The sequence below is a fragment of the Pteropus vampyrus genome, unplaced genomic scaffold (assembly GCF_000151845.1).
Source record: "Pteropus vampyrus isolate Shadow unplaced genomic scaffold, Pvam_2.0 Scaffold303, whole genome shotgun sequence".
Taxonomy (NCBI): Eukaryota; Metazoa; Chordata; class Mammalia; order Chiroptera; family Pteropodidae; genus Pteropus; species Pteropus vampyrus.
In genome coordinates, this window is record NW_011889084.1 from 1988051 (window position 1) to 2009947 (window position 21897).

Genomic DNA, 21897 nt, shown 5'->3' on the forward strand with positions numbered 1-21897 from the left:
TTATGCTTCTCTCCATAAGGGAGGAGAATCTACATAAATTATTTATAATTCTTCTGTATAGGAAATTTGTCTCCTCTCCTCTACTTATTAACTTACTCAATCACTTACTTATATCAGTATGAACTCATATTTATTTTCTACTTTGGATTATAACATAATGCTATTTTATTTTGCTGCTCAAATTGTTCCAGTTTTGGCCACTGGGAGCTCTTCTAGCTGGCTCCTATGTCCCTTTAACAAATCCCATAGCTGTATTTTTTTAAAGCACATTCTAACTTTCTTGCACATAAGATGCTCTAGGCTTATCTTGTACATTTCCTAGAACAGCCATTTCTCCAAGGACCTTGGTGTGGAAGTACTGTTAGAAACCCCGGTCTGGTGTGCTCGTTGCTCTTGGGGCGTCCTTACCCCAAGGCCCTCGGCTGACAGAACAAGGTAATGTGTGTGCTCTAACTGGTGTGTAGACTTATCTATAAATATTTTCATATGTATCCATCTGTATCTATATTAAGATAAACATGACTTTGAACTCATGTCTCCAGCTCTAATCCATCACCACAGGGATCACTCTCATCTCCTCCTGCTTGTCTGCAACCTCCCACCCCAACAGTGAGGACCTGGCTCCACCACCCTCTGTCCATTCACTTCACTGTTCACTTTCAGTGTACCTATCAGATTGTCACCCTGTACCCCTGTGGGAATTAACTTTGTCAACTGTAACGCCACGCTGTGTGCAGTCCCTGTGCCTTTAGTCTTACAGTTGCTACTCATTCCCAGAGTGGCTTGGGTCAGCCATACCCTCTCCAGGGAGCTCGTTTCACACATTTGTAATGAAGGTAGGTTGTTTTGTAACCTTCTGTATTCCATTCTGTGATCCACAATTGAAGAGATTTTTTAAAAATTTGCACACACTAAGGCTCACTTTGTGTTATGAAGTTACATGGTTTTTGACAAACACACAGCGTTGCGTATCTATCACACAGGAAAGTTTCAACACCCTAGGAAATCCCCCAAGCATCCTCTGTTCAACCCCCTTCTTCCTCCCCTGTGCTGCTCCTTTCTCCATCACGCAAAGATTAAGAATTTAAGTGACAGTATACGGTGTTTCAAAAAATTAAGTGGCATGTTAATGTTGAAATGAGGACATAGTTTTTTAGCTGCTATCCATTTTCTACCTACCACATTATCTCCTAATTTTTCAAATGTAACATCTTCATTTGGACAAAAATTATACCTTCGGGACAGATCAAAGCTTTTAAAGTGAGCCAAGTCTGTCCCTACAACCAGGAAATTTCCACAGATGTCAAAGAAGCATGGGTTCCCCTCTGTCTCAGAGAATAGCAAGAGCTGCTTCACAGTCCCCTGAGGAAAAGGAAAAGACAAGAAATTCAGAAAAGCAGCTTGTATAGCATTTCACTTTGTGACATAGCATTTTTCACAGAGAAACGCATATGCTTCACTCCTGCATCCAGTCAGTGGCCCAGTGGCAACCAGTACTCTAGTGGATTTTAACACAACACAGGGAGGATGGGGCCCTGCCCTCACGGACCCCTCATGCTTATGGTCCTGAGGGGGAGACAGACAGCAACAATGTCAATAGGAAATCCACATGTAACCTCAACCCCAGAAAGTGACAGAGAGGTGACAGATAGGATGCTAAAAGAGAAAAGTGCCACGGGAACTGAGATAGTCAATTCCACCTGCTTGGGCTGATCCAGGAGGCCATGTCTGCAGAGGTCTTAGTTAAAGCCCCTGCTAATATTATATTGCTCGTGCCATGTAAGTGGTCACCCTTGGGTGGGGCGCTCAGTGAGCAAACGGGGATGGTAGTTACATCACGGGTATGTTCCATTTGTGAAAATGCACTGAGCCACATGAATGCTAACTTGTGACACATCTGCTTTCCTGTCTGTATATCATACTTCCATAAAATGTTTGAAAAATAAGCTTTATCTAGGGGCAATATTTAAACTGAGATTGAGGAGAAGGAGCCAACTACCTAGAAAGCCATGGGCCAGCATTCCAGGAAGACGAGGCCACAAGTACTGGGGCAGGAAGGAGCTGCTCCTGGTCTAGGAACCTTGAGGCCCTTGCAGCAGGAGGGAACGTGCCACAGTGAGAAGGGTGGATAGGAGAGCAGAGGCCATGTGGGGTGGCATTGGCGCAGGAAGAGTCAGGTAAAGAGGTAAAGGGTCAGATTTTGTTCAAAGTGAAGCTGGAAGACGCTGGAGGGTTTTGAACCAAAAAGTGATTTCATAACAATTATATTAAAAAATTTAAATGTCATTTAATTTAAAGTATCATTAAGTGACATTTAAAAAATGTTACTCTTGGTGACAGACAGAGGGGAGGGGGGCTGGGATAAGGGTTATAGAAGTACAAATTAGTAGCTGATAGTTGGTCATGGGGATGGGGAACATGACAAAGGGAATTAATGCAGTTAGCATTAATACGACAGCTAGATGGAAGGCCAGGGGAGGGAGGGAGCAATTGGGGGGACCAATTTATGAACTACATAGATGTCTAACCAATGTACTATATACTTGAAACTAATTTAAATAAAAAAAATTTAAAAATTTTTAAAAAGTTACTCTTAAAACATAAAATAAAATAAAAAATGTTACTCTTATGTTAATAGCACTTTGAAAAGAGTGAGCCACAGTTAAGCCTGAGCAAAGCTTAGGCTTTGCAGCTTAGGCTTGTACATGACTGACACTACTCCTCTGAGTTAAGAGAGGCTTCTGGCTCAATTCGACCCGTGTTTAGTGAATACCTGCACCCCACATGGCACTGGGTCGGAAGCAGAGCACCCCAACAGTGAGCCGTATGTCCCCGGGAACTTGAAATGAGGGCGGTGAGTCAGATGAGCACAGCTGAGGAGGTATAGTTCCAGCGCACAGGGGAGCGAGGAGGCAGGCTGCACGACAAGGAGGGTTCCAACAGAACTTAATGGGCTCGTGATACTAAACAGAGACACTGAGAGCAAGTGAGGAAGCAGGAACCTGAGCAACCTGTCTGAGAAACTCAGCGTGGGGGAATGAATGGCTAGGAGACATGAGAGGAGGAATTTCAAATTGAGGAATCTGATTTTCATTTTGATGCACCTAGCAGGAGCTTAATAAATGCTTGTGGAATGTACAAACATCTGGTTGAACACAGGATTAAAAGATGAGTCACAGGAGATCGCTAACTGGGCCAAGGACTCTTTACGCGCTGGGTCTTCAACTACTATCTTTACATCAATGCATTCCAAATTCCCAAATTTATTGCTTTACGGCACTGATCCCACTCCTGACCTAAAGAACCTGTATTTCTAACTAGCTCTCGGACTTCTCTGAAGGGTGTTCAAGGCACCTCAAACTCATACCTTGTTCCCCCAAAGATGTGCTGCTTCTGTAGTTTCCATCTTAAGGTACCATGATTCATTCAGACTCCCAAACTAGAAAACTCAGAATACCCTCGATTCCTCCGTCTATGGCCACCCACAATCCAACTGCTCACCGCCCCCCCACCCCCACCCCCACAACTACTGACTCATTCCGCCCTCTACTCTGGCCTCAGGCTCCCAGCCAACTGCCTGGCTCCAGGCCCTCAGACCTCTCACCTGTGGCATCTCTTATCTGATTGCACTGTTTGCCAGTTCCCTTAGTCTCTCCCACTACACCCACCCAGAAGTTATCTTCTAGGAGAAAAGAGCATTAACCCAAGAAAAAAAAACAAGCTGAACCGGTCCTCCCGCCGCATTCCCCACTTCTCGGCTGTTCCCTTGGCTTCAGCTTCTCCAGTGTCAGTCAGACCCCAGCCCCATTCTCAGCTCCAGCCTCTGCATAAAGAAGCCCTCCCCGGGGTGCCTGTCACTACTCTTCACCCTGGGCCACTCACTGCACAAAACAGCATAAAGCACTGGGAACCAATGGGGCTCAACATTCCCACCTAGAAGATCCCATTAGAGAACTGGAAGGTATATAATGGCGGTCCAGTATGGTCTCACCGTGGACACAAACAAGCAAAAACAACTGTAGTTTGTGTATCTACATCTGCACCAGCAGGGAGAAAGGTATGGAGAGACACACTCCAGACTTTCAAAAGGGGGTGGAAAGTTACTAACCTTTTTCTTAAACATGCTGGCAAGATATTAGTCACAATGGACACACATTCCTTTTAGTTAAAAAATTAACAACAAAAAAGACCCAACTCCATGCCATCTGTTGTGAGATGCCCTCCAAGCTAAGCAGGCGAGGCTCCTTAGTTGACTCCATGTATCCCACTAGACCACTTGCCCCTTCCTAGCAAGCCATTGGTCCTTTCCCAGTATGCTTTTCACTCTTTCCTAGCAGGCTGTTCTCCCTTTCCCATTAAGCCCTTGCTTTTTCCCACTATGCTAACAGCCCCTTCTCAGTAGTCTGTTCGCTCTCCAGCACCCCCCAGGTCACCTCTCTGCTGACACAGCTGCCCAGCTGCCCCCTTCATCTGTGTTAAGTACACGACCCCTCCCTGCCTAAGCTTTATGTCCACGGCAGATGACCCCTACACAACTGTCAGTGCAAGAAAGGTGACCTTTCTTTGCACGAGATGCCCCGCTGGGCCCTAACCTCCTCTCCTCCAGCCTCTCTGCCTCCGCTCTGACCTTGAACAGGCAGAAGGTCTCACAGGGGCCAGAAGTATCCTCAGTCTGCACTTTTCCCTAGAAGGGCAAGTGGGGCTGTGGGCTGCTTCTCCCGCATCATTAGGTCTCTACTCCAATTCCTCCCCCGTGGTCCTTTCCATCCTCCTCTTGCTTTAGTGTGCTCTTTTATCTCCTTTACCATCTGAACCCCACTGGAATGTAGTACTCCATGGAAGCTCCTTCAGGAACTGCTGAATGAAGGAGTGGATGAGGAGCGTGAGAGGTCCAAGGATATGGATGTGGCAGCCTTAGTAATCAAACACTGGATCCCTAGAAAGAACTCAGAGCTGGACAAAGTAGTTGTACTGAAAGCTAACACCAGGGCCAGGATAGGTATTCTTGACCTTGATAGAAAACGCTGTTGCATGTGCTGCGTTGAATGGTGGCCACCAAAAGATGTGTCTACCTGGAATCTATGAATGCGACATTATTTGGAAAAAGGGTCTTTGCAGATGTAAGTTAAAGATCTCAAAAGGAGACCATTCTGGATCAGGCTGGGCCGTAAATCCAAGGACAAATGACCTTATAAGACACAGAAGAGAAGACAAAGACGCAGGGAGAAGGCCATGAAGGCAGAGAATGGAGTGATGTGTCTATACGCCAGCAGCCACCAGAAGCTGGAAGAGGCATGGGACAAACTCTCCCTCAGAGCCTCAGAGGGAGCCGACCCTGCCCACACCTGGAGTTTGGACTTCTGGCCTCCTGAACTGTAAGAAAATATATTTCTATTGCTTTAAGTCACTCAGTTTGTGGTAATTTGTTATGACAGGCTCAGGCAACTAATACACCACATTAGCCCCTGGGCTCCAGCAAGAGTGTATGGGATGCAGATAGGCAATGGTTTCTTTATACCACCAGAAGGGAACAGAATAGTCCGTTAGAGGCCTGTCATCTTGAAGGCCTGCATTGACTCCATCCTGGTCTCCCTCTCAGACACATGCAGGGAAAGGCTTGTCCAAAGGTACTATAACCTGAACTGATGGCTTCTCAGCCCTCGAGGTGCACAGCAAAGAGTTCCTCTCATTTCACAATCCCATGTACTCAGGGTCCAGTAATCTAGTCCTTTTCTCTGCAAAAGGCCTTTGCCCTGCCTCCTGGTTTCTGAAGTCACAACAGTCACAGATGAAGCAGCTATGCCAGAATCCATTTTTACAGCCAAGCTCCTGGTGAGGGGAATCCGACCCACTGGGTGAAGTCGATAAGCTGGTTCTGGCTCGATTTAGACGAAATTTTTAACGCTGCTCTTATTGTCTTTATCATCATAGTATACTTGCTCTAGAGCAGCAATTTACCTGCCAGGTTCGAACTTGAACTCGGTTTGGTTCCACTGTATAAACATTTTCTTCATGCATTGCTAACACTGGAGACTCACACAGGAAGGTACCTGAAATGAAAGATAACACGATGACAGTAGCAGCTAACCTTTTCATATTTCCTCAGAATTTAAAAAGCATTCTCACATATGTTCCCTAATTCATCTTTGCCATCACAACTGCTTTGTGAGGGGTGTGTTTTTTGCATCTTACAGATGAGGAAAGTGAGGCTCCAAGGCGCAGGGAACTGCCAAAGGCCATAGCTGCCAGTGACAGCTTGTGCAGGCTCTGGACCCGGTGTGCGGACTCAGTGCTGGGCTCCCCACCCTGCACCACTCACTAGTGGTGTCTCTTTTCTCCTATCTGGCAGCAGATGCTATCAGCGGCACAGCACCTCATGGCACAATTGTTTAAGCGAGCATCTGTTTATCTCAGGTGGAATTTCGGAGACCAGTCCCCACACGTCCTGGTCTCTGTCTTTAGACAGGAGATAATTACATACCAAAAAAAAAAACCCCCCAAAACCCAGAAAATATCTCGGCACCTGCTGTGCTGTCCTGTTGGGTAGATAAGAAGTTCATACTTGCCCTGGGGAGTCTACGCCAGAAGAGAGAAGATGTGAATTACCAGCACAATACCAGGCAGAGCAAGAAAAGTCTTATAAGAGAACTTTAGGCAACAAAGCATTAGAAGAAAAGAAAAAGAGGGAATAATATGAGGAGAGAGGTGAGAAATATCCCCAGGGAGGCATGAGGTATTCAAATGAACACGTGGTGGGTGTCATCCTTGGAACAGAGCAATGGCAGGTCCTCCTGTGAGGTGAGAAGGCCAAGGTCAGGATGGGCAAAGGTAAGAACTCAGCTGGCTGAGCAGCACCTGATGGTCACCATGCAGGCCGGAAGATGCTCCCCAAAGGCATCAGGTTCCAACCCCTGGCACCTGTGAATATGAGCTTATATGGACAAGATGTTAAGGTCTTGAGATGGGGAAAGTACCCTGGATCATCCAGGTGGGCCCTAAATGCAATCACTAGTGTCCTTATTAAAAAGGAGGTAGATTTCAGACAGAAACAATGTGACAATGGAGGCACAGACTGTAATGATGTGACCTTAAGCCAAGCATTACTAGCAGTCACCAAAAGCTGAAGAAGAAAGAAAGAAATTCTTCCCTAGAGCTCTGAAGGGAATATGGCCCTGTCGATGCCTTGATTTTGGCCCAGTAAAACTGATTTGGGACTTCAGACCTCTACAACTGTGAGAGAATACATTTTTGTTTAAGCTCCAGGAAATTCATATAGGCATGTACCAAAGAACAGAGGATAAAGGCAGCCCAGGGAAACAGAGAATTGGAGAGATATATGGGACGGAGGTGTTTTGAGAGTGGTGGAGCATCTCTGACAATCCATCTTGAAATTCTCAAAGGCTGGCCCTGGTCAAGATGCCATGGAGCTTACTGCTCTGCATGGTCTGGAACCAGTTCAAAAGTTGGATGTGTAGCAAATGCCCTCCCTGGAAAGCACTGCAGCCTTATTTTTGAGCTTTTATTGTCCTGCAGCCCGGGAAGGCTTGTTGGCCCAGACCTGGCTGCACTTCTCAACAACCATGACTAGATTGAACAGAGTGTGGCCCAGAGGGCCTGAGGGACCTTGGCAGCTCGGGGCCAAAGCTGTAGCACTGGCTCTGGAAACAAAGGTACAAGCATGAGAACTGACACGAGGGTCTTCCCATGGCCCTGTGCCAGCCCTCTGCTCACTGCACAGGCTCACCCCCCATCAGATGGTGAGAAAATAAAGCAGGGTGCTCTGAGTCCCCTCAGGTGTGGGGGAAAAGACGCCCACCTGCATTTCGTAATGTGGCTCCAGAAAGCTCAAAGATCACCACCTGTTTTCCATTCCAGACGGCGACAGCATCCTAAAAGGAATTATGGAAATTAATAAGCAATCTGCCATCTGGGTCGTTTGCCATTCTGAATGACCTTAACGACTGACCACGTCTTTTGTCTACATTGAAGAAAACCCCCAACCGACCCCACAGGTCACCCTCAGTCACCTTGGTGGCGAACACTCCACTGATGTGCATGTCTGTGCGTAGGCTGTGCGTCAACCCCGTGGACAGGAAGGACACACTGAGTAAGCTCGGGGAAACCTGCACCACAGCCACTTGCTGGTGGAAATGTGACGACATGGCCTGCTCGCTGAGGATCACCACAGAGCTGATGTTGTTCACTGCCAGAAGGTTCTTTCTGGAGCCCCACTTCATTCCCATTTGGGAGAGAAAGAAACAAAGTGTGAACAAAGCGGGAGAGATACAGTCAAGAAAACATTACACAATTTCCAAGCACTATTTCTTCTAGTTGTTAAAAAAATTATTTTAAAAAACGTATAAGTGTAAAATGTGTACTTTTTAGACAAAGTTTATGATACTGACATCCAGACTCGTGGTAGAGCAGGTATTTACCTATATGGCTGTTCTAGCTTGTGTCTGTTCTGACTAATTGCACATCTTCTAGAATTTACTTTTCTGATATTTATTTAAGAATGCTTAATTTTTAAAATGCATAGCAATTTACACAATGTATTAACTTATCCAGCTTTCCTCCAGTGATATGAAATGCCACTTTTTTTAACTTCAGAATTTCTTTTTTTCTTTAATTTTATTAATTTTGAGTATACAGTACCTTGGTTATATAATTTATAAAATGATCCCCCTAATTGTTCTTTCTCTCCTCTGGCTCTCCACCTAGCCAATACATTAATGCTAACTGCATTCTCTATGCCCACTCCCCATCCCCATGACCATCTTTATCAACTACTAGTTTGTACTTTTTTAACCCTTTGCCTCATTCTCCCCGCTGTCTATCACCAGATTGTCCTCTATATTTATGTCTGTTTTTGATTAGTTTGTTCTTTTTGTTCCTTAGATTCCGCATATATGAAATGCCACTTTCATAATTTTATATTAAACTTCCAAATCTATACAAATCTGTTTCTGGATTTCCTACCCATCCACTGATATATTTATTCATTCCAGATTAAGTGCTATTTTAATTGCCATGGTTTTGAGATATATTCTAGTATATTATACAGAAATGTTCTGATGTTATAAAATTTTTCTTGGCCATTTGCTTTCCCAGATGAGTTTAGAATTATTGTGTTGAATTCTCCCAGAAAAAAAGTCATTATTTTTACTGAATGTACATGTAATTTGTAGATTTATTTGGGAAGAAATGGCTCTTTTACAAGATTGAGGCTTCTCTTTGAAGAACACAATATATCTCACCATTTACTCAGTTTTTCTTTTATGTCCTTTAGGAGTTAGTGTGGCTTGTGCTATTATTTAAAATGGCATTTCTTTTCAATATGAGTGAAGGTACACGTGTTTTTCACATATTCTACTAACTGCTCTTCAGTAAATGATCTCTATCAGTTTTTCCATTAAAGTTCTTAATATTTTTCTTATAAATGTGAGTTTTCTTCATGTCCTTTATTCTAAGGTATCACTTAAGATAAGCCACGAATTCAAAATAATAGCTTTCTGTGTAAATATCTCTCCTCTTGCAAAAAAACAAAACAAAACAACACTTTAAATGTAAATATCAACTGGAAGAGCTGCACGTCAACTTCACATTAAAATAAAGAAAAGAATATGCATTGAGAATAGGAAAATATGGTGATTTAGAGTTCAACACTTCATACCCTTTAAAGTGAATATTTACCGAGCTTAGTTTTCCTTCAATTCTAGTCTTGTTCTCCATTGCCAAATTTGAAATAAGTTTTTATGTATTCAAACTTGTTAGTCTCTGCTTTTGCAACTGCTTTTATTACTTCGAAATAGAGAAAGTTGTATTTACAGATCTGATAATGTCATATTTTTAGCCAGTTGTTTTGTCCTAACTAAAATATTTGACTCATTCATCTAGAAACTATTTTTATATATGGCCTATGATGAGGACAGTAATTCCCAAAATTACTATAAGATATCCCTAAACTATTTGCTACATAAGTTTTCCTTTCCTGATTAGTATAGGATTGAGTAAATTTTAACTTTAAGGTTTACATAGAATAGATTGGAGCGACAACTTCCAGCACAGCAGGATGAGAAGTCCCGAGAACATTGCAGGCATAACTGATGAAAATTACGATAAAACAACCATCTAATTCTCTGGAAACTAGGCATAAGGCAAATGAAGAAGCACTTATTTAAGAAAGTACTAAATCTGGTAAGAACAGCAGAGTCTGTGGCACCTAAGTCACTCCACTGCCCCCCTCCTGCCCCTCGGTTCAGCATGACCAAAGCTCCACCTAGGCTGGTATGGCTACAAGATGGGGCTCCCTCTCCTTCAGCTCCCCCAGCTCCCCGTGGAGGGCTACAGCATGTCCCTGTGAGGGGCTAGCCTCCAGCATTTCTCCCCAGCTTCATGTTACAGAGGCCACTTCAAGGTGAGTAGAGAACTCAGATCCATCCATAAGAACAGAGCGCTCTGGAGCATTCCCCAAAGGAAGTCACTTCATTCGAACTGGAATGTGGGTAAGTTCAAGTCTAAGGACACTCTTGAGAACAGAGGAGGTTTTGGTGGTAAGCGTTTGGAGGAGGCTGGTAGCTTCATGACAGCAACAAGCTCAGCAGCAGGCCAGACAGTTTACCAGACAGAACCAGGGGGAAAAAGATACCTAAGAGGACCCCTCCTGGGTTAGAACAGACCTGACACAGAACTCAAAGACCAACTCTGCCCAAACTTAACTGGACCAGACTATAGAGCAATTGGTGCCCCAGGGTATTATAGAAAACAGATCAGGCAACTGGGGGGCCTAACGGAATCTGTAATACTAGACGGAGGCAAGAAGCTTATCAGAGATCAGGAAAAGGACAGTCAAGGAGAGCCCTCCTAAAACCATAGGTGTCCCAGCGTGACTGTGCACGTGCCCCAGGCTGGGCCCTCTGAGGAGCAATGTCAGAGGCTTCACACTGCAAGGGAACAAGACATCACTACAGTGGCCTACCCAGTCAGTCACTAAACAAATAGATAAGCAAACAACAGCAACAAGCCCTGGAGGTGAGTGGGGCAGGAGGGTCGGTATCCCAGAGTTGACACAATATTTTAACTAAAATGTCTAGTATGCAACAAAAAATAAAGTGCCATGCAAAGCAGAATACAACTCACACACAGAGAAAAAAAGCAGGCAACAGAAACTGCCCCAAAAGGGCCCAGATATTGGACTTAACAAAGACTCCGAAGTAGCCACCATAAACGTATTCAAAGACCTAAAAGAAAACAGGCTCAAAGAAGTAAAGGAAGGTGTGATACAATGTCTCACCAAACAGAGACTTTATTAAGAAAGAATCAAATGTCCAAAAGAAATTAAAACACAAAAAACTAGTACACCAATGTTCACAGCAGCATTATTCATAATAGTCCAAAAGTGGAAACAACCCAAATGTCCATCAGTGGATGAAGGGATAACAAAATGTGATCTATTCAGACAGTGGACTATTACTCAGCCACAAAAAGGAATGAAATACTGACACATGCTACACTATGGATGAACCCTGAAAACAATGCTCAGTGAAAGAAATCTCATATCTACGCATGTTTTGTGTGATTCCACTGATATGCTATGTCTAGAATAGGCAAATTCATAGAGACAGAAAGTAGGTTAGTGCCTCATAGGGCTGGGGGAGGAGGAAATGGGAAAGGGCAGTCAAGGAGAGCCCTCCTAAAACCACCAGTTTTAATGGGTATGAGATTTTTTTCTGGGGTGAGGAAAATGTTCTAAAATTTATTGTGATGGTTACAAAACTCTGAATATACTAAAAACCATTTGGTATGTTATGTATCTCAATAAAGCTGTTAGATAGATAGATAGATAGATAGATAGATAGATAGATAGATAGATAGATAGATAGATAGATAGATAGACAGACAGACAGATAGATAGATAGGTAGGTAGATAGATAGATAGACAGATAGGTGAAAGATAGAGATAATAGAGATAGAGATAAAGGGATGAGAGGATAGAAAAAATAGATATAGATTACTACAGATCCACAATCCCTCATCTGCAATTCTGAGCTCCAAAAAGCCTTTATTTTCAGATAGTCTTTTAAGCTGAATAACTGAAAAAAATAGGTTCAAAGTCAATTATTTCCTCCACTTCTGCAGGGCATAGAATGAGTGCACCTAAGACCCTGGTACAGTTGTACCTTTATCTGTGTGATGTTTCCTTCAAGCTCAGTAGGGGTTTGAAGAGTCCACCTGTCTTTGCCCTCCACTCCTCGGCTGCTCTGGGGTCCTGGCACCTTTCTCCACATGGCTACTCGCCCGTTATTGGTACCAGCTGCCAGGAGACCTACAGGTAAAAACAGAGTTCACAGTCGTTGACTTGAAAAGGGAGAAGAATAGCCACAAGCTCCCTTCTCTGACCACCCTCTCTGAAGTATCAGCCCATCAGCCCTCACTTGCTGTCTCTTCCTTCATGAGAACTGACAAGTGCCTGGCGATATAGTGCGTGCATGTGCGTGTGGGGGTGGTGGGGGTGTTGGTGCTGGTTTCTGTCTCTGTGAAACGAGCCTGTATGCCTGTTCAATCCTCTTTCCTAATGCTAGAACGGCACTTAGCACTCAGCAGGCACAAAATAAATGACGCTCTGGCGCATCTCCTATTCTTTCTGTCCTGTATGTATGTGTACACACTTACACTCAGTCATACATTTACACATATATATACACTTCTAAAGTTTCCCATACTGTCTTTTACTCGGGGTTTGGGGAAGGGATGGAGATCACATAGCCATGTTGGCCACACTTTTTAAACCCCTTGATCTTCACGTGGGATAAAAACATTTACTGTTATTTCCTGTTATTTTCTCATTACAGACCGACTTTATTCAAATGAATTTACATATTTATAATTGAGTTACCAGTCTTTGAATAGCCACCGACGGAGCAAAGGTTGAAGCTGATTCTCTTTCTCCCTTATGCCAGACCAAGAAATCTCACCTTTGACTTTACAGTAAGAAACACAGTTTATATTTTCTCCTTTTTCGAAACCGAACTTCTCCTCTGGACTCAGTACATAATTCTCTCCTCGATCCAAGTCCCAGAATCTACAAGAGCAGGAAGAAAGCCCACTGAGGGGATTGTGTCAATGGATTGCCCTCAGCTCTGAGTGGCTTGACCAACTTGCAGAGTAAACTGTAAAAATCAGGAAAATGTCATGGCCCTTTGGACTCTGATTTGAAAAGCAGGCGATCATTACATTTAGATGTTTTGTGCACTGTTCATAATGAAAGGGAGCGGCTGTTAGTAAAAGAAGGTCCATGTGTGACACCATGTCACAATGAGAACAAAACCACGTACACTCAGGAGAATCTCCAGTATTACGTGGAGTTACAGCAGACGCAAGAGAACATAGCACATTATTCTCTCTATACCAAGCTCAAAAAACAAACAAACAAACAAACAAACAAACAAACAAACAAACAGGCAAAGTGACTCCACAGGCAGACATCAGGATAGCCACCCTCATGGGTGGGTGGGAGTGGGGGGGGCTGGGGAGGAGGAGGCCTGGGGTCTCTTCTATGTTCTGTTCTTCGATTTCAGAGCCGTTACATGGGTATGTTCAATTTGTGAAAATTCATAATTAGTGTATTTTTCTGTCTGTATGTTCTACTTCAATTAAAAAGTTTACTCAGAAGAGACTGACTTTTCATTACATACTCCCTGGAGTGTCAGTTCTTACCTGAGGGCCGATTCCCCAGTGGCGGTCACCAGAAGGCTGCCTTCAATCAAAGCAATGTCGGCGTGGTGACCCGTTTTCCCACTCAACTTCACCTGTATAATAAAAAACAACCCTAAAGAAGCACGTCACTTTGCCGAGACGGCGTATCCCTTGGAAAGACACTGCTAGCTTTCCAGGACACACAGGACAAAGCTGACAATTACTCTGGCACATTAAATGGTTAACAATAGCTGCTGCCCAGCACACGGTACACAGTGAACACTTTTTCTGAGTGGCTACCAAGCTGAGCAGCGTTCAGGCACCACCACGCCCTCTAAGGCAGTTGTCACACCCTGCTTTGCAGGGAACAAACCTGCCCAGGGACCACCAGCCAGTGAGTGGCTCAGAGGGGATTCGAACCCAGGTCTATGTGATTCAGTGACCATGTTTTCAACTGCTGTGCTAGAAGATACATAAATGGCCAAATAAACAACGACTTACAAAAAATCAATCTGCTCTATAATCTACAGGAGTATCTTTAGGGAAAGTCCAGAGTTCTCTGAGAAACATGGATCCTCCTGGTATAAACGAAGAAACTAGCAGCAGGGCAATGACAAGCAGCACCTGACCGAGGGACAGGCTGCACCCCAATGCCTTCAGTGTCCTCTTGGTGGTGAGGGCCCGGAGCTGATGCCATGAGGAACCTTCATGGACACTAAGGTGTTTCTCAGTAACCACAGTAAAACACCTACTACCCAAGGACAGTGACTGTTATACACATCCCTTGGGTGAAATAATGTGCACGTGTGGCCGAGGGGCAGCTGTGACAATGTACATAGTTAGTGAGTTCCTTCCATGTCTCATCTGCACATGGCTGGGAAACAGGGAAATGTCCCTGCTCACATGGTTCCATCCTGGAGGTCGAAGGGGCTGTGCAAGGAGAGCGGTTATCTATCACGCCCAGGTGTGTAGGCTATGAATTAACCAATCACGGGAGAGCAGCCCTGTGCAGCCCAGACTCTCACCCTTTCTGTCCACTGATGCCTGAAACTCCTTCACTATTTCCCTGTGAACTGAATGTTGTATAATAAATAATGGTACTAAACAGCTCAGTTGGCGGTACTAAATGGGTCACTGGAACAGATTTGCCAAGGAATTGGAAACGATGGTTAGATCAGGTCAGGGGAATGTGACCCAAGTGCTGCCTCTCTGCCAAGGCCACTCCCCGACCCACCTTCATCATTTCTTCCACCTCGCCCTCAGGAGTCACCAAGTACAGGGACAGTAGCAGGTTCTCTGTGACCGCCACCAGCGCCTCCCTCTTCTCAATGTAGAACAGCATTTGGATAGAGCTGTCTGTGGATGCTGCCATGCTGGTCTTGCCTTTCTCATCCACGTAGTGCACTGTCCCTGAGGACAAAGGAAGCAGTCATCCAGTAGCTTGGTACTCATGAGAAGCCATTTCTATCTCCTTAGAGGCATTTTCAAAATAAACATCTTCATTATAAAAATTTGCAACGAAAATATTTAAAAAACATCTACACATGACCTCACAGGCTGCCATCTCTGAAATAAGCTCCATTTTATTGGTTTAGTTCAGACTTGACTCCTGTCTCCACCAGTTCTTCCTTAATCACCACTAACCTTAGAGGTTTCTGATGTTCACATTGACGACTCGCCTGCCTCTGCAGCCTTAAAACTCCTAGATTATCTAACATGAGGTATACATCTGTCATCCATGCATTGAGGCCCTAGATTATGACCTCCCATAGCCACCAGGCCCTGTCCTCGCTGTCCTGTGCATGGTCGGTTACCTGTCTTGCCCCATCTAAGCCGCAGGGCCTCTCTAGCCAGGAATCCCTCCTCCTGCCCGCCCCTTGCCTGCCAGCCATTTGCTCAACCTCTTGTTCCTCTCTCAGGCTTTTGAGCTCGGTGGGTGGAACCTTCTGCCAGTTCTCAGGAATTTGATTCATTGCTGCTGCTCTCCAGAGCCTCCTCATCCTCCTGGTCTACTCACATCTTATTCCCAACTGATAACTTGAGTTCTTATTAAACTGAAAAGCTTGAGGTTCTCTAGAGGCTAATTGCAATAATGAGCATCTACTAGGCATGTACTTGTGGCAGGCTCGGTGTTAGGCACTTATGCATGTTAACTCGGCTGGCATTTCCAGCAAGCTCCTGCGGCAGGTACTCTTACTATCCTGTTTTACATAAACATTAGGAAGCTGAGGCTCACAGACGTGGGATAATTTGCTTCCGAAGCCCACAGCCACCGAGTGCGAGGCAGGACTGACACCCACTGTACACTCTTCTTCCAGTTGCCAATGTTTTTTTCCTTCACATGTCTCTTTCTCACATCATCTCCTTGACTGTTCCTACGGGGCCCTTGCATCTCCCCTCCCTGTACCCCTACTGTGCCGTGTCTATTCCATGTCCTTTCTGGGGCCTTCCCTTGGCTCTGTCTCTTTACTTTCTGAAATGAAAGATCTATCTAAAGCCCACAATCTCTTCTAGCTATCATTTGTTCTCTTCCTGTCCTGGTGACACAGCCTCCTCAAACCTCACAACCTTTGTGCAAGCCTCACTTCCATTGGCCTCTTTCCCATAGCAGACATACACTCGTAAACATTCTCATGTGAATGTAAAAGACTCTTTTTTTTCTCTTAACTTCATATTGCATTTATCAGCTGCCACTAGGGCAGACTGTCTCACTATTTACACTAAGGAGAACTGTGTTAAAATCAAGACAGATGGTGCTCAACGCAGACCACCCACGAGGACTGGTTGGTGGTTGCAGGCTGGAAGCAAAACCCACTCCATCCTGTTCACACTCCATTCCTAGAGCTTATCCAGGTACCAGGCAAATAAGAGGTGCTTCAGAATTATACAGACTGAATAACGGGAGTGCAACAAAAGCATCTTTTCAAGATGGTCTGTCTGCTGCCGCGCACACAGTAAGCAGTTGGGATGTAACTGCTGATCGACAGCTTCCTAGCGAAAATCCCTCAAATACAAATAGAGCTCAACTTATCTCGAATCAGAACGAAGTAAAGCCATTCTTTGAATGCTGGATAAACAACTGCAAAAAGCTGGCGTACAGTATCACTCTAAGATTGGCACGCATACAGTCTGTTATTTTTTGCAGAAATACCATCCATTTGTTTAAAATCCTTATCAGATACCCCTAAAACATTTCAGTGTCTTAGAATCCCAACCTAAGTTTCTCACCATCCATCAAGCTGACAAAGAATGACAGTCCTTCTTGAGAGCCCATTTTCAAGAAACTTCCAAAGCTACTTTTCCTCCAGTTAAACATGTCCAGGGCTTTCTCATCACCGCTCACAGCCGCCTTTGCCAACTGAACAAGGTCCCTGAAAGTAAATATGACACAGGAAGTCAGGATTCCTCGCTGCCCCTCATTGGAAGGTGCTGTCACTACAGATGTGCTGAGAGTGGCTCATTGCTATGACTCCTCCAGTGTCAGGAAAAGCCATATCTCTGCCCTAACCAGCCCCCACCAAAGATGTAAACGTAAGGCCACGGCACGAGCTCACACTTACTCGCCAGGAGGGGGAAGCCGGAAGATGCAGTGAGTCAGGTGTTTTCCATAGTCGTGTTTCAGCAGGGGTGTCCCTTGTACTCGACCCCTTTGGTCCAGCCTCCATAAGAGCAGGATGCCAAGCTGGAAAATCCAACATCACACGTGGAGGAAATGTACTCACCAAGTGACTGGTAGAAGGCAAGAGTTAATACTGCACAACAGAACACATGCTTATTCCTTTTTTTTCCTTTTTTTTTTTTTTTTTTTGACAAAACTACTACATGGGCACTGTGAAAAATCCAAGAGTTAATACTGCACAACAGAACACATGCTTATTCCTTTTTTTTCCTTTTTTTTTTTTGACAAAACTACTACATGGGCACTGTGAAAAATCCAAGCAATTCTAAAATGTTCAACAAAGGAACCAGAAACTCTTCTATGTGTCTCTTCCCATTCTTATTCCCTAGAGATAACAACTGTCACATGTTCAGTTTTTAAAACAGACTTTTAATTTTAGAACAGATTCCAGATTTATGGAAAAGTTGTGAAGACAGTTCTGAGAAGTCCCACACCTAGTTCCTGTTATTATTAGATCTTACAATAGTGTGGTACAGAATTAATATTGATACACTATGTTAACCAAAGTCTAAATTCACATTTCCTCAGTTCTTCCCTAACACCTTCTTCCTGTCCCAGGATCCCATCAGGACCCATATGACATTTGGTCGTCATGTCTCCTTAGACTTCTCTTGGCTGGGACTTTGTCTCAGACTCTCCTGTTTTTGATGGTTTTGACAGTTCTGAGGAGGTCTATAAGGGATTCTGTAGAATGTCTTCCACTGGGATTTGTCTATTTTTCTCATTGTTGACTGGGGTTGTGGGTTTTAGAAGACCATAAAGTGTCCTTCTGGTCACATCACATTAGAGGTCTATGCCATCAACATGACTTATCTCTGTGATACTGACCCCAAATCTCCTGGCTGAGGTCATGTTTGTCAGGTGTCTCATTGTGTAGTTCCTCTCCCCACCACCCCTTTCCATTCTGTACTATTTGGAAGAAAGTCACTATGCATAGGGGTAGGGAGTTATGTCTCATCTCCTTGAACATGAAGCATCTATATAAATTATTTGCAGATTCTTCAGCATGGGAGATTTGCTTCTTCCCCATCATTTAATTATTTACTCAATCATAGATTTATATCAGTATGGAACTGTGGATATGAATATTTATTTTCTACTTTGGGTTATAATCCAAGACTACCATATCTGTTGCTCCAACTGTTCTAGCTTTGGCCATTGGGAGCTCTTTCAGCTGGCTCCTGTGACTCTTTGATGTACCCTGTCATTATGGGTTTTGGGAGTACTTCCTTACTTCCTGGCACTAGAGATACATTGGGCTCATTGTCCTGCCCCAGCCCTAGAGTCAACCATCAAGGAGCCCTGGTTCCTTATACTGGAGGAAACCAATAGAAACCAGGATCTGGGTGCTAGGTGTACTACATGTTCAATTTTAAAGTCATCAAAGTCTCAAATTAATGGCACAGACAAGTGAGAGAGAAGTTCAAGGTGGCAGAGAAGAGACAACTCTATCAGAAGTGGTCCAGGTGGCTCTATGACTGGGGATGGGAGCTAAGCTTTGCCAAATGGCAGTATTTCCATTTGAATCTGTTGGCAAGGTGCCTTTGCTTTGACACTCAGGCATTCCTCAAGGCATGTTTCCTGCTCAAGGTCAGGGGACGTTTTAGCATGCAGTACACTTGTCCTTCCTCCCTGCTTTCAATCAGCATTGATTTCAATATACCCATTTGCTGGCTAACATTGCTTTATTGCATATAGGAATATAATTTTCAAATAAGGTCAGCTAAAAGCAACTTATACAGTAAGTCTCTAAGAAAATTTATGTAAAATCGAAAATAGTATGTAACATGACTATACTTTTAAAAAAAAGAAGTAACATGAGTATATGCGTAATATGAATAGTATATATCATCAGACTAATTTCTTCTTGACTTTGTCAGCTTTATGTAGAATAAAAGCAGCATTGGTTCCTTTGTGTTTAGTGATTCTTTTCAAATAACATTTTAAAAATTATGCTTGGATAGTGAAAAAGACAAAGACAGAAAAGGAAAATGTTTCCTTACCCTGCTGCCCAGCCTCCTCCCTAGAGAATCATACTATGGGATCCTGTATGTCTGATGACGTTTTATGCACACGTGGCATCTGTAGAGACGTCCCTCTGCTCTTCCCCTCAAGTGCAATCATCCAGTACTTATTTTTTAACATAATAATTGACTTTATAGATCTTTATTAGCACACACAAACTTCTAGCTGGCAACTTAACCAGGTTCCTGAATACAATCAAGACACACTGAGCATGTCCAGGTTTCTAGACTGTTGCTGGGAGGGAAGTTGTTCCATACAAATGTTCGGAGCTCCTGTACCCCGGGAGCAGCAATTCTGTTCAGTCACAGGACCGTACAATACAGCCCTTGTTTTGACAGAAGGACAGACTCAGCCCACCATGATCATGAATTAAACTTCTATTGACTCCTGAGGATGCGATGAGTCAAATGTGTTCTGTCTCAGGTTCCGGCTAATCAGGTAGAAATGCAACATGAAGTGGAGACTTAGAGGCAAACTCTGAGATGTCCCATCCCCTTTTTGGCAGGCATGTACCCCCTATCAATTCTAAATGTTTTTGAACCTCTCACTGCTACTATAGGGTAATCCTGTGTGTTCAGAGCTGTCTCTTCACTATCTGTCATTCCTTCCAAGTTATTTCAATGACTGTAATTTCATATAGTAAGGCTCTAAAGAAAAGTTACCCACGAGGTGAGAAATCAGCCCTATCCATGAAGAATGAGAGTGTAATATATTAAGGGACTGATGTAAAGTTAGGATGTTCTAGATGCGATTGTCAGTGACATACTGTCACTTCAGTGGATGGGTCATTGTGTTAGGTTCTCTAATATTTTATCCTGATACTAAGAACTGACTTGCCCTTTGTCATGCATGGGTTTACTGGATCCTACCCTTGGCTGTGCAAGAGAACGCAGAGAACTGAGATCCGGTAATGCGACATTCTCCCCTCTTCTTTACCAATGGAACTGCTAATGGATATTTCATGGAACATCCACCCAGTAGCCCTTTTCTAGGGATCTCTCCACCTCCCTGGGCACCACCAACTGCTGCATATGTGAGCACTTGGCCTAAGCTTAACTTGAGACAGAGGAGGAGAAGCGGGCAATTTTGCATGGGGGCTGAAACGAGAGCAGGTGAGCTCCTTTGTTTTCATCAGCTAGAGATTATGCCATGTAGACAGAATGGGACAGAGAGAGAGAAGATAGTATCAGGAAGGTACACCGAAAGACGCAGAGCTGGCACATAGATGTGTCTGCTAGCATTTCATTCTTAGTTACAGACTAAGTTTTATACACACATAAACAGTCAGCCGTGCTCCTGTCCCTGGAGACCCTGAGACCCTCTGATGGCTTCAGATTAATTGCACCTTCTTGCTTTAGCTGGTCTGGGTCAGTTTCACTGGTAATCAGACACATGTTAACTAAAGCAGGGTCTCTGTGAGAAGAGCCAAGAGGTCCTCCCTCAGCCAGGCCTGTTGGCTCGGCGGTGCAGTACTCCACGTGCTTAGCTGTTTGCTGTTAACTTCTCTTTCTGCTTAAGCCCATTACTCGATTAGGACCAGCAAAGTTGAGATTTTTCTTAGACGGATTAGGTATTTCTGCTCTTAAATATTTTGACTCACAGGACTTGATCATCACATATAAGTTTAGTTTCATGCCTGAGTTAATTTACTTTATTAGTTGTCTTTTAATACAGTCAAGATGAGAAAAACAAAATTCAATGATCTTGAATTCTTTTATTCCTATAGGGGATTTGAAGAGCATTCCTCAGCAGAAAGGTCGGAAAGATCACCAAAGAAATCTGAATCTGGGGACAGAGCAATGTCATTAGGTGGGAACTGAATAGAAAAATAAAAGATCACCTAGGAAAAAGGAACAAACCAATAGAAAAATAAGCAAGTGATATGACTAGAAAAAGAAATGTTGATTGCTACTGTGATATTCATCAACAACAGCAAGAGAAATGCAAACTAGAACATGACTGAGATGCTCCTTTTTCAGGAAAAATTCTGAATCTGGATACGACACTCTGTGGGGAAGCACATGCTGCTGCAAGCTGGTACAAGCTCCACGGAAGGAAATTTGGGAACACCCAGCAAAACACAAGTGTACGTGTCCTAAGGCCCAGCCGCCCCACTTTTAGGAATTTCTTTAAACTTCCATATATGTGAAATGACAAAAGCATGAGGTTAGCCACTGCGTCACTGTTTGTTTAGCAAAAGATTGGGAAACCACTGAAATGTTTATCAGCAGAGGTTGGTGAAACAAATGACAGTACGTTCACATAATGAAGGGTAGGTTAAAAGAGAAGAAGGAAGTTACTTAGCTGTTTACCAATAAAAGAGATCTGCAAGACACAGAATAAAATGAAAAAGCCAGCAACGGCACAGAATTGCATGCTATCACTTATGTGAAAAAAGAGGAGTCTAAGGAGATAAGATCCTCTGTGTGATGTCTCCAGCCAAAACTATTTAATTTAAAGACATAAGCAAACAAAATGAGAGACAGTCTACATAAAAA

General features: G+C 43.8%; 1 protein-coding gene across 3 annotated transcripts in view; it reads right to left on the reverse strand.

The window, feature by feature from the left end:
* The window catches only part of IFT140 (intraflagellar transport 140), a 90866-nt gene that overhangs the window by 56941 nt on the left and 12028 nt on the right, over positions 1 to 21897 (reverse strand). For all 3 annotated transcript variants that reach the window (XM_023521453.1, XM_011376841.2, XM_011376840.2), the window contains 10 exons: positions 17256 to 17377; positions 16924 to 17066; positions 14930 to 15105; positions 13717 to 13808; positions 12975 to 13081; positions 12180 to 12325; positions 8028 to 8231; positions 7817 to 7889; positions 5959 to 6050; positions 1235 to 1362 (listed from right to left, as the gene is read on the reverse strand). In XM_023521453.1, the coding sequence (XP_023377221.1) occupies positions 1235 to 1362; positions 5959 to 6050; positions 7817 to 7889; positions 8028 to 8231; positions 12180 to 12325; positions 12975 to 13081; positions 13717 to 13808; positions 14930 to 15105; positions 16924 to 17066; positions 17256 to 17377 (1283 nt within the window). The remainder of the gene's footprint in view (positions 1 to 1234; positions 1363 to 5958; positions 6051 to 7816; positions 7890 to 8027; positions 8232 to 12179; positions 12326 to 12974; positions 13082 to 13716; positions 13809 to 14929; positions 15106 to 16923; positions 17067 to 17255; positions 17378 to 21897) is intronic.